Raw genomic sequence first — 13447 nt, forward strand, 5'->3', positions numbered from 1 at the left:
TACCAAAGTATATCAGTTCCACATTCACCATCACGCTTGATGCTGCTCGACTTTAGACAACAATGAGAATCTGAACATTTCCCATGGATGATTGTGGCACCTTCAACATTAGCCTTAACAACTACAACATTGACCTACCCATTGTCTTTTATAAAGCACTTTAGACATTGCTTAGCTATGTACCTCTCTCTGCAGAACCAACAAATTACCACTCTGTTTTGGTAATCTTTGTGCTTATGAAAGAAAGGTTTCTTCTCAACTTGGTGTTGAGCGATGACTCACCTTTATGTTCTCGTTGGTACTCTTTCTTCTCTCCATGTCTGTTTTCTTCGAAGACTTGAAGGTGTTAGTGCAGTTCTTGCATTGGATATCAACCAAGTGATCCGCTGCTATATAAGCATCCTCCAAAGTATTTGGATTACCTCTTTCTACCTCGGATTGTGCCCAAGACTGAAGTTCTAAAATAAACCAGTCAAGTTTATCTTGTTTAAGCATATCAGATACATCCAACATAAGTCTTTGATAGGTCCTCACATAGTCTCGCAAGGATCTTGTGTTCTTCAATTCACCCACTATCCAATAAGCATGCCATTTTACATTCAGGGCATGAAGCAGTTTTTCAACTCTCATTGAAAGTCATCGAAAGTATCTATTTTGCATATCCCCTTTTGAATATCAAGCTTCCACTAGGCAATATCATCTTCCTTAAGTAACATGGCTGTGGTTTTGACCTAGAGGACATCTTCCACGATGCCCTAAAGATCTAGATAGTATCTCACTTGAAAAAAAGGTTGTCGATCAGCCGACTATCCTGATTTTCATTGCATTTTGCTAGTCTTTGAACGTCAACCTTTGATGGTCGATCGTGACCACCACCTATAGAAACATGCCGTTGTAGCGTGTGGTTCTTTGCTTGAAGTTCCTTAACTTCATCTTGCAATGTGGTCACTGTATTAGAAAGTGACCTATTCATGGCCTTAAGTTCGGCCATCTGTTCCCTCATGGTCTTTACTTCATCCCTCAACTCCTCGGGACTCGGTTGCATTACCCAATGTTTCCTCCTGTGTGGCTACGTCAAGAATCAGCTTGTTTACAACTTCAGCCAAGTCTTCCCGATCATGGGATGTGCCATCTTGTCAAACTGGGCCAACCCTTTGCGCTTGGCGCTTCGCAGATTCCAATGAGTTGCCAAGACGTCCTCTTCAATCACCGCTTGCCGGCATGTTGTTCTACACCGACTCTCTAACTGCTTTCCAGCTTGAGTCGAACATGGCTACGATACCCGTTGGCGTCTGTTCTCGCCAATATGTGCACCACGATGACCCTTCCAACTAGCGCAAGCATAAAGAGTAAGCAAGTGCACAGACAACTTGAAAACAAAGAGTGTGTAAATAGAGGCAAGGAGTAGAAGAACTTGCATTGTGTTGTTTCATTCACTTAAAAAGGTAGTACATCAGAAGAAAAGATAAGCAAGGAAATAGACTCAACTTTACTTGTAAGGGTGCCTAAGGGCTCGTATTGCCGAACATTCAAAACAACCAAACATGACACTTAGACCGATGGAAGGGTACTTAAACAAGTGTACACAAATAGTTCTTGTAAGCAAACGAAAAGACTATACAGACACAAACACAAGGGAACATATATGGTCTTCTTTCATTTTTTTTACATTGTCTTTGGTATATGCCTATGTTTACTTGTAATGGAGCCCCCTCCCACCAGCTTCAGTGAATGTTGGAGATTCTGTGTTTTTGGTGGTCGACATTTGAGTCCTATATAAATGGCTTCAGCCATCCTATGTAAGTAAAATTGAGTTTTCTTCAAGATCTCCTTACTGTATTTCCTATCTGATGAAAGTAATATATGTTCATTATAAGTTCCTCCCTCTACTTCCTGTTGTTCTTTGCTTTTCATATGTACTCTTTGTTTTTGAGTTATATGCACACTCCTTTGTTCCTTAAGGCTTACGTCGGATATGCAACCATCATGCCTCATGGTATGAAGAAAATAGGCCAGTGACAAAGAGGCCGTTTGAATGAGCTAAAACACCATGGAATGGAACAGCCTATTCCATTTTTTAAGTTTCCAATGCAAAATGTGGAATTTTGATAGTAAAGATAGGTGGACATGTGAACGCAGGGGGTGAGGAATCAAGCATGAATTGTGCACCAACTTGATGCATGCACATCACCCCTTTGATGTGCACACATCAGGTGAATTGCACATCATTTCAATTATATGGTGCATTTATGAGAATGATCATTTGTTATTAGATGCGCACACATCACCAAGTGATGTGTGTGCATCAAAACCACAACCCCACTGGGTGGTCATGGTGTTCTATTCAAGATGGGCCACACTGTCTGCTTGATATTGTTAATTTGTTATTGCATGTGCTCCACCACATGGCCATGATCTGCCACTCGCTCGATGCTGTTTTGGCTCCAATCACTCGCCTATCGCATGAGAATGCTATTGCTTGAATGGCTCTAATAGTTGTTGATGAAGGAAATGGTTACTCATAGACTACATATCCTTTTAGCTGGTTGTTTGTCATAAGAGGGATGAGGGTGCTTATGCTTCTTTTTTTTTTGGCTTTGCTATTCCATGCTGCAAATGGTTTGTCCTGGGCTATGTACTAGGGTTTTTTCAGTACTGGTTTTGTTGTTTGGAATGAGGGTACGATCAATCTTGGATGTATTGCCCTGATTTCCTGTTCAAGGGCTTTTTTAGTAATGTTGCGCGTTGATGTTCTCTCTCTTTGTTTCCCTTCCAGCGAGGTGACCGGCAACCAGTCACCTCTCTCTCTCTCTCTCTCTCTCTCTCTCTCTCTCTCTCTCTCTCTCTCTCTCTCTCTCTCTCTCTCTCTCTCTCTCTCTCTCTCTCTCTCTCTCTCTGTGCTTCCGTTTGGGGACCGTTAAATGGAAATGGGGGTGATCAGTGGCTAGTCGCCCCTCTTTCACTCTCACTCTCTCTTCCCACATTCTTTCTTCACTTGTGTGTAATTTGATCTTTTAATTTTTAACATTATTTTTGTGGATATTATATACATGACTTTTCATCGTCCTGATATTTGCTCATTATTATGCATAGCTGTGCTAGGCATTGTTTCATAGGCTTAGTGCATTGCTTAGCATTAATGCATAACATTGGGAATGATGCGTATGATGTTTGGGAATGATATGTATGATGCACATGCATCACATCTTGACGTCTGTGCATCTAATAGCACTGGTTTTGTTAGACCTCACCCACCTATTCTGTTGCCCTTTCACTCGGGTTGTTTGATGTTTCCAATCAAACGGCCTCCAGGTGGATGGTGCCAGGCCTATATATATATATATAGAACAGCCTCGGCAGGTGGATGGTGCCGGGCCTATTTATATATATAGAGACATCAAAATGGACCGTCGATTTAAGACCAATCCCCATCTCCCTCCCTTTCCCTCTCCCTCTCCCTCTCTCTCCCTATGCCTCTCTTTACCTCCCTCCCTCCCTCTTCCCCTCCCTCTCCCTTCTTCATCCAACAAGAGCTATGCTGGCTCCGGCCTTGTAGTCGCCGACAGGCCCATTGGGCGGTGTCGGGGCAGCACCGTTCCATGGTCCCGCCTGCAACGGCAGGGCCGGAGCCAGCGGAGCACCCCCCTGCCTCTACCCTTGGTGGGTAGAGGAAAGGGGAGGCTGGCAGTCGTTCCCCTACCCAACACCGACCATCGGACGGTGCTGGCCAACCCAACAGGGGCCGCCGTTCAGCGGTGGGTGGGGGAATGATTCCTTCTTCTTCGTCCCTCGTGATGGAGGAAGAGGGGAAAGGGACAGTCACTCGAGGCGAGCTGTGGCTGTGAAGCTCATGTCGAGCTCGAGTCTAGCTCGAGCTCAACTCGGCTCGTGTGCAGCCCTAACTGGCATCGACCATAGTCAACACATTGACGAGATTTTCCTAAAGATTAAAAGTTAATTCTTGGTGCACACTCTCTTGATAGAGCTGCTCCGGCAGTCCCATCCCAATTTTCCTTTTTTCCTTCCCTCTCTTTCTCTCTCTGTCTTTCTCTTTTTACATAGTGCCATTGCTACAACTAATGTGCAGATAGATTCTCATTTCGGTCTTGGGCTAATCCAACCAAGCCCTCTGATAGCCTGCATTGGACCATGAAGTTGACCATCAAATTGGCCTGACTAGATAACTAAGAGAATTGAGGCACAAGCTGCCAGCAAGGAGTTCAGGCCCACCCAAGCTTATCATGCAGTGTCTTGGGCTGGCCTAATGTGGCTCAATGAGTAGCCACAATTGCACATTTGTTTTCACTTGTAAGCTAATGGAATGGTCATTCTAATCAAACTAAATTGCCCACATCTATTGACTTACTGATCTAATTTGCTGATCCATGTTCTTTCTATCTTTTAATCTCTTTTGTCATCTACTTCAAGTTAATCATACCAATAATCTAAACTGCCCAACTGTTTTGGCCATCAATGATGCAAACTTTTTTACTTGCAATTGATTGAATACAGATGGAGTTAAACGGATACAGACTGCTTATGATAGAGCAAAAAAATTAACAAGTTTCACTTACATTTTATTACTACTTTAGATCTTCATACAATGGTGTGAGGGATTTACGAATGGATGTGTAAAGATGGCTGATTTGCAATTTGAGAAATATAGCCAAGAGAAAGAGCAACTAAAAAGGAGCAATTCAATGAGTTGGCAGATGCCAAAGTGCTATTTGCCTACTTGGAGCATCCCATGTTTTTAATTTTGGATGTCTCTCATAGATATCCAAAAGTAATGTATGGGATGCTCCAACCAGCCATACCCATTTGTAAGAGCCCTTTTCTTGCCAATTCATTGAACTGCTCCTCTCTTCACTCTTTCTCCCAACTTAGATACATAGTTCTCAAATTGTGTATTTGTTAATGAAGGTAGAGTACATAACTAGTCTTTTCTCTTTGCATCATTTCCTTTTTCTTCCTCTATTAGCCACTACCTTCCTCTTTGACCATCTACCTGCCTTGCTCTCCTATAATTTTCCACCACAAAAACATCAATATGGTGCCTTATACTATGTCACCTAGGTGTGGGGTGCGGGTGCCGGTACGGCACATCTCAAAAAATTTAGGTGCGGTGGTACGGTGAGGGTATTTATTATTATTATTATTATGATTAATATATTATTATAATATTATATATATATATATATATATATATATATATATATATATATATATATATATATATATATATGACAAAAAATTGCAAACATTATATATAATATATATTATATCAGATCCAAACTTAGATATCTGGCTTCAATAACTGATCCGATACAGAGTTTATATTTGACTCAATATCAGAACTGATCCAGAGTTTATCTATCGGGGCAAGTAATGCCCGATAGCATATAAAAGTTCACAGAAAGGCCATCATGACCCGACGCGGGTTCCCCTTCTCCTCTTCCTCTTTGTCTCCCTTTTTGTTGCCCTCTCATGTCTCCCCTTTCGTTGCCCTCTCATTCCTCTTCCTCTTTGTCTCCATTTTCGTTGCCCTCTCATTCCATAGGTGAGCATCCGATGCAGAGAAGAAAAGGTGGAGGAAGGAGCAGTGGCGGCGGTAGCGGTGCGGTGCAGCGACGATTAGGGTAACTAGGTTTTTTCTCTCCCATATGTTTCCCCCTTCCTTCTCACACTGTCTCGCCTGAGCCGTCTCTGTCTGCACTCTTTTCCTCCCCCGCTCCTCACTCGCCCTTTCTTCGTCTCACCTTCAGTCCCCCTCACCCTTGCTCTCTCTATTCCACCAAAGTGTGTCGACCCTCTCCCTTTGTCCCGAGATCTCGTGTCGTCCTTCTTCCTCTATCCCGAGCTTTCTGTCTATTTCCCCTTTCTATCTGCACTCTCTCACTCCCACAAGCTCTCACACCCTCTCTCCTGCACTCTCTCTCCTCTCCCTACCGCCCTCTCTCCCACACTCTCTCTCTCCTTACCGGTGCGGTTTGGGTGCGACCTCCTTGAGTTCCGGCGGCACCCTGGTGACTTAGGCCTTATATATGCATCCTTTCATGAAAAACTCCTTCTCATTCTCAACGTTGAAATAGTTTGTGCATTTTCGACCATTTTGACAAATAGACAACAAACATCTATTGCTGCTTGGAGGCTCTGACTCTTCAATGTAGGGGCAAGGGGATTTTATAAACCCTAGTTGAGTGAAAACAAGGAGTATTTATGAGACCAGAATATTGTGAACCACTAACCATAATGGCATTTATATTGGCATGGTTGTCACATGTTTGGTTGACTATGAATCAATCTATCATATTTGTCATAAATTGTCGAATTGTGAAAATAATGAAGTTTTGTGAAACAACCACTGCAACAACCAACATTGTGTGAATATTTTGGCATACAAAACATGAAACAACCCATCTATGGAACTAACTCACTCACCAATGAAAAAATTGCTAAGTGGAACTAAGTTGCTCATTGCTTCGGCCTAAATGCTAATGAAATAACTTCTTTATGTAACTAAATCATCTACCTGTTTTTGCCCATAAAAGGATCAAATAACACATCCATGGAACTAACTCGTGCTTCTGTCTTTTCCTATAAGCTAATTAAACAACCACTCTAGGGAATAAATCTTACATTTGTTTGACCATGGAACTAAATTGTGCAATTGCTTTGCCATTTATTCTAAGATTATCCTACTAATTATCTAAATCGCACACCCATTGTGAAATCAACAGAAGGTGCTTTCTTGCAAGTAAAATTAAGAGGAAATTGATTCACAGAATTTTTATCCCACAGATAAATAAATCAAAGTGAATATTTGAAGAGAACAACTACACAAACAATGCAGGTGAAATGATTATTTCACTAGAAACTTAAGTGGTAAGTAATATTTCATGTCAATGCATGAGTGAAGTACCTCATAAGAGACGTAAATATGACGGACTTGCTGTTTAAGCGACTGCATGAATGGAACACATGAAAGTAGCATTGTTATCTAGAGATGAATATGACATACACGTTCTTTCCGTTGTTCTAGTGATAGATTGTTGAAATTGATAGTACGATATAGTAGGAATGCAAATTGACAACAAAAATGACTAATGTGTAGTTTGGACATACAACTTAAAAACAATGATTTTCACTTTAGAATAAGATTTTTATGTTAAAATATGAAGTGAAAAGCACACAAGATAATAATTTTTAACTGGAGTCATAAGAAGTGAGTGGAAGGCTAAACTCAAAGAATAGATTGTAGAGAAGAGAAAATATTAAGAGTATTTATTACTCAAAACAATCCCCCTTTAAAGACCTTGCAAAATTTTTTGGGTGAACCTATATAAACAGAGCTTATTCAGAAGCTAACCTTGTTAATTTTTCAGCATAAAAATTTACCCTACAAATATCCTACAAGATGAACTTTGGGTTACCCCCCAAAGGCAAGTCATTGGAGGACCATCAAAAATATTGTCGTATGTGACCAACAAGCTTTGTGAAATAAAGCAACGCCATGTATCGACAAATGCTAAAAGATGAAATCTTACATGCATTGAAGAAAACAGTAATAACACCAATGATTTTTATTTTTGAAATAGCTAAATGCAACGTTACTATAGCAAGTACCAAAGCAGTCACTGTAACAGTGCCACACACTACAATACTATAACACTTTTGACTTTCGGAGTCCATAAGGCACATGTGGCTGCAAGTTCTATCAACTTGGGGCCCCTCTCCTCTCGGCCATGCTATCCATGTAACAAAGTGAACCTTCTACCATCCTAAAAGAAGTCATTGTTCACAAAACTTACTTCCAAACTTATTTCAGTAAAAAAAAAAAAAAGGTGTACTGGTGCTTCACAATCTATGATACCTAGGTGCGGCAGTTTTGGTCTCGCACCCGCGTCGACGCGGTGCGGGTGCAGATTCGGGTGCGGGTGTGCCTCCGGTGCGCACCCAAATGGGTCAAATAAGAGTCGGGTGCGGTCAGCCGCACCCGGCTAAAATCGTCTTTTTTCGACTCGCACCCGACTCGCGTTTGACCCGAGTCGGGTGCGGTCAAAGGCGAGAAAGTCTACTTTGGTCCAATTTTTAGGGTTTTTTTTTTTTAAGTTTTTAACAAAGTCGATGGTTGCACCTTCTTCGTCCCTCTTCTTCGTCCTTTCCCTCTTCGACCCTTCTTCTTCTTCTTCTTCCCTCTTCTATACGTCGCATTGGGTGGAGCCGACGAACTCGTCGCTTGCAGCGTGCAGGACAGGATGACTGTATAAACTGTGATTCTGTGAACTCAAAACTAAAGTATATTTCTTATTGAATTGATTATTGATACTCATATCATGATTAGCAAATTGCAGTTTTCATCTTGTTATTTAATAATTTTGTTGGTTTATTGACAATTTTTTGTCATATATATTATATACATATTATTATAATAAATTAATAATAATAATAAAATACTCTCGCCACACCTCCGCACCAAATTTTTTTGAGATATGCCGTGCCGGCACCCGCACCGGCACCAGCACCCGCACCCGCACCCCGCAGTCAGTGACATAGTTCACAATACCCTTATTTCAAATCCCTAAAGTGGACCGCCTTGGCCCCCCATGGCGTTAGGTGGCCGATGGACTCGGGGGGTGGCCGGGGCCTAAAAGCCTTTCTGCTTGTGCTGCGGCTACGTCTCGCCGGCAACCCGAGCCTGGCGTACGGGAGCCCTAAGCCAGTGACTTTTTGGCCAACCCTTCTCGTCGTCGCCCGTCGGCCGGCTCTTAAGGATTCGTCCCACCCGGTTTTGCCTCTCCACAGCCTCGACCGGCACTGGATGGCTCCTTCCATGCTTAGATGGCTCCTTCCATGTACTTGGGTGTAGCCCAATTTTAGGGACTCACAGAGGAGGCCAGTTGCTTGGGAGCTCGTTTCTAAGAGGCATGTTAGTTTAACTTGCCACCACTGCTTTCCGATCAGCGGAAAAATCCTACTGTCAAAACCATTGACAGGAAGCGCAACTTGCTTGCACAGAAATACAATGTTAGCGAAACAGGTAGCCTAAGAAATACAATGGTTCAGCTTTTATACCTTTCAAGTTATGTTCCCAATTCCTTCAGTATCCGTCAACGACGAGTCCAAGATCGCCAGGCCAAATTTCCTCTCTCTATCATCATCGAAAATCAACCACCAAGCCCCCCAACCCGTGCCTCCATTGCCATCTCCACAGCAACACCGCACCCTTCCTCCCATTTCAATCTCCAGTGCAGAGAAGACTTACAGGAACTTTTGCCACCTTCTTCAATCCTTTGTTCCCGTCAGGTCCCTAAGCAAAGGACAACAGATCCACGCTCATGCCGTGAAGGCTGGGCTGCAGTCTGTGATCTTGCTGGCCAATCATTTGATTAATTTGTATGCCAAATGCGACCACATAGGAGACGCGCAGAAGTTGTTCGACGAAATGCATCAACGAGTCCCGGCAACCTGGAGCTCGTTGATCTCTGGATATGCGCAGAACGGGCTTCCGGAGCATGCGCTTGACTGTTTCCGTGGCATGCATCGGGCCCATATGTTTGCCAACGAGTACACGCTTGCCAGTGCTGCAAAGGCCTGTGGGGCAGCGGGTGATGCGTTCCACTATGGATGCTCGCTCCATTCTCTTGCTGTAAAGACTGGGTTCCACTTGAATGTGTTTGTGGGGAGTGCCTTAGTTGACATGTACTCCAAGCACGGCGATGTTGGGAATGCCCACAGGCTGTTTGAAGACATGCCTGAGAGGAATGTTGTGACTTGGAGTGGCATGATTGCTGGATATGTGCAGAATGGATTGGAGGAGGCGGCACTGCTCCTTTTTAAGCAGGTCTTGAATGAGGAGGGTATGAGTCCCAATGATTTTACCTTCTCATGTCTAATCCGTGCCTGTGGGGTCACGACGGCTCTTAGTTTGGGCATGCAGTTGCATTCCTTATGCGTTAAGTCGAGCTTTGACTCATCAAATTTCGTAGGCAGTTCACTGGTGGGCCTCTACTCAAAATGTGGCATGTTTCATGATGCTCGACAAGTGTTTAACGAGATGCCCGAGAGGAATGTTGGTGCATGGAACTCTATTCTTATTGCGTGTTCCCAGCATGGGCATACTGAGGAAGCTTTTAGATTGTTGGATGGAATGAAAGCAGAAGGTTTCCAGCCAAATTTCATTACCTTCCTTTGCATACTGTCTGCCTGCAGTCACAGGGGGCTGGTTGATACTGGCGAGTACTTCTTTGGTGTAATGGAGAGCGTATTTGGGGTCGAACCAAACCCCGAGCATTATACTTGCATGGTTGATATGTATGCTCGAGCTGGTAGGCTTGATGAAGCTCTTGGTCTAATTGACAGAATGCCCTTCAAAGCAACTGAATCTGTTTGGGGGGCATTGCTCGCTGGATGCCGTATGCATGGGGATACTGAAAGGGCGCATTTCGCAGCAGAGAAACTCTTCCAGATGGGGTCAAGGAACTCTGGCACGCATGTCTTGCTTGTGAATGCATATACAACTGCAGGGAAGTGGAAGGAAGCTGCGTTGGTTAGGAAGGCAATGAGAGACGAAGGAGTGAAGAAGGAGGTTGGGTTGAGTTGGGTAGCAGTTGGGAACAAAGTTCACACATTCGTGGCAGATGATAAATCCCACGTGCAAACACCGGAGATTTATGCTAAGCTAGAGGAATTGGACAGTGAAATTAGGAAAGCTGGTTATGTTGGTATCAAGGGGTTCGCATCAACAGATGAAGTGAAGGAGAGGGTGGTTGGTTACCACAGTGAGAGGCTAGCAGTTGCATTTGGGCTTATCAGTATCAAAGGTTCAATGCCTATAAGGGTGATGAAAAATTTGCGGGTGTGCACAGATTGTCATGAGGCCATGAAGTTGGTTTCAAAGTGCACAGACAGGGTAATTATACTCAGAGACAACAATCGTTTCCATCACTTTGAACATGGTCTGTGCTCCTGTGGTGATTACTGGTGAGCGACATGTAAACTCACAACGATATGTGGGTGTACGTAGCAATTTTGGAGGAACTAACAGAGATGGTCACTTTAGTCATTTTCATCCATGAGAATTATCTGATGTAAACTTAGCGTCGTGAGCAGCTTCTGAGCCCATTGTGGTTAGCAAGAGTGATTAAAGACTGATCCTCAACTAATTTTCTTACTGAAACCAAAAAAAACTTGGTCAAGTTATTTAGTGGACTCAGCCGATTCGATGGCTCTACCCTGAATCGTATTTTGAGAAACAGAAAACGGCACTGGATCGTCAGACTTACCAATTCAAGTTTTGGCTGAATTGAGTTTTGCCCAGCCGAGTCAAAAATTGGATTAGTCGTATATATATTGGAATGTACAACAAGTGAGCCGAGATTGAGCTCAGCTCATGTCAACATATTGCTCGTTTCGAGCTCGAATCGATCTTAAGTCAAGCTTCCTCATGAAGTGAGCTTGAGCTCAAATTGAAAACTGAGTCTGAGCTCGACTTGTTTTGACTTGTTTAAACTCGTGTCATTTGACTCATATTTTTCTTTTTTGTTTTAAACAGTGAATTTGCAAGGTATTTACCTTTTCTAACCGAGTGTAAATGTGTTAAAAAGGAAGGAAATAAGTTCATCCATGTTAATGCTGAAGTCATTTCAAATCGAAATAGCATGTCTAACCGAGTGTAATTGTGTAGTGTCATAATTGTGTAGTGAAACTGACAACGGTGCATTGTTGAAAATAAGGGTGAATTTGTACATCTAATGTTTTGGCTTCTGTACATCTGATGTTTCGTTGAAGAGAATCTTTGATAGTTTAATCTTAGAGGATCGTCTCCAAATAGTTCCTTCTAAAACCCTACAATGAAATATAGGGCTGTTGAATGAGTCCAGCTTGACTTGACTTGTTTATTAAACAAGTCAAGTTCGAGTTAAGAAATGAACTCAACAACCTAAATAAACGAGTCGAGTTCGAGTTAAGAAATGAACTCGACAACCTAAATAAACGAGTCGAGTTTGAGTTAAGAAATGAACTCGACAACCTAAATGAGTCGAGTTTGTGTTAAGCGGGCTCGGCTTTGTAAAACTCAGTTAAGCTCAAAAAAGAAAATATATAAGATACGTCCCATAAAGCTATGAGAAAAAGTAAATTGCTCAAATGGGTATGCACGCCTCTTTCTTTAAAAATGAATGTTTTAATAAAATGTTTGGCTTGGCTCGAGCCAACATTCGGCTCGAGCTTAATCGAGCTGAGTTCAAGTTTTAAGAGCTTGAGTTGATGAAATTGAACTCGATTCCAGCACAAGCTGAATTCAAATTTCTTCCAAGACACTCGATGTGAGTTTGAGCTGGCTCAACTCGGCTCGAACTCGTTCATGAACAGTGTAATGAAATCTTAGTTCTCGAACACTACAACCGGCAAAGTCGAAGCGCAAGGCGTTGGGCACAAGCAGGCTGAGGCAACCCGAGCAGGCGTCAACATTTGTTCTGAGGTTAATCTGCAGAAAAGAGAGAGCTGTGGTAGACAGATTTCAGCCAAGGCCGAGTGCGCATAGTTGACAGTGGGTTAGAGCAGAGGCCAACCAGCTGAGCAGAGCTTAGGTGTGATTAAATGCAGTCAGATCAACAGCGAGAGTCTGGACAAAGATCAGCGGAGCGAGGCCGAAGGTCAGAGGTTGCTGGTCCGGGCAAACGAAGACTGTGCAGCTGGACTAGTTCGAGGTAGACCAGGCGCAGCCAAGAGTGTGTCAAGGTTAGGTTTAGCTAGCAAGAGCTCAGGCTAACCTGAGCGCGTCGCAGCTGGGTTCAAGCCCAGACTGAGTCATTTTACTTTTCTATTTGTTGAGTCAGGTTTTGTACTCGTCTTAGTCTGAGACAGCGGCGACCCGAGACAGTCTAGTGGTATATAAACTGGAGACTACGCCAACTTTTGTAACTTTTGAAAATTCAATCAATGAAATAGACTTTTTCTCTCTCGCGTGAGAGTTCTTGCCGCTTGAGTGTGGCGCCAAAAAGCTTGGCCGACGAGGGAGACTCGCCGGAGAAGATGCATGACACCAGGACTAGAGGAGACGTATTTCTAAGCAGTTGTGCGAATCCGACCGAGGTGCATGTGTCTTCCATCCCAGAGACATCTAGAGGCCAGATCGGAGGAAGGAGAGCGCAGTGGAGAAGCGTGCATGCCGATCAACCGAGAGATTTCAAGATCTGCTGCAACTGATAGCTGGAGGATCATCTCCAGCGGTAAGATCCTAGACTCTGTGGATTTCTACCGTGAGAATGACCTGTTGATCCGATCAAAGGAGACAGAGATGCTGACGATATGCTCGATTGGAGTTTTTCTTGTCGGACACATTAGATCGGTCTGATTCAACTTAGATCGAAGGATTTGAGGTGTTGACGAGATCGAGCGAGAACGATCCCTGTTTCAGGTAGATCGCCTAATGTTTGACTTAGAT

At 43.2% G+C, this 13447-nt stretch overlaps 1 protein-coding gene across 1 annotated transcript; it reads left to right on the forward strand.

Annotated features, from left to right (window-relative positions):
- The first annotated feature begins 8624 nt into the window (after positions 1-8624).
- LOC116250669 (putative pentatricopeptide repeat-containing protein At5g52630) lies at positions 8625-11309 on the forward strand. The gene has a single exon (XM_031624483.2). It carries the CDS (start codon positions 9086-9088, stop codon positions 10985-10987), a length of 1902 nt encoding a protein of 633 aa, XP_031480343.1. The 5' UTR covers positions 8625-9085; the 3' UTR covers positions 10988-11309.
- Positions 11310-13447: the final 2138 nt, after the last annotated feature.

This window comes from Nymphaea colorata, chromosome 1, assembly GCF_008831285.2.
Source record: "Nymphaea colorata isolate Beijing-Zhang1983 chromosome 1, ASM883128v2, whole genome shotgun sequence".
Classification (NCBI taxonomy): domain Eukaryota; kingdom Viridiplantae; phylum Streptophyta; class Magnoliopsida; order Nymphaeales; family Nymphaeaceae; genus Nymphaea; species Nymphaea colorata.

Excerpts from the sequence above, each read along its gene's own strand:
- LOC116250669 (XM_031624483.2), top strand. The coding sequence starts at position 9,086 with ATGTTCCCAATTCCTTCAGTATCCGTCAACGACGAGTCCAAGATCGCC.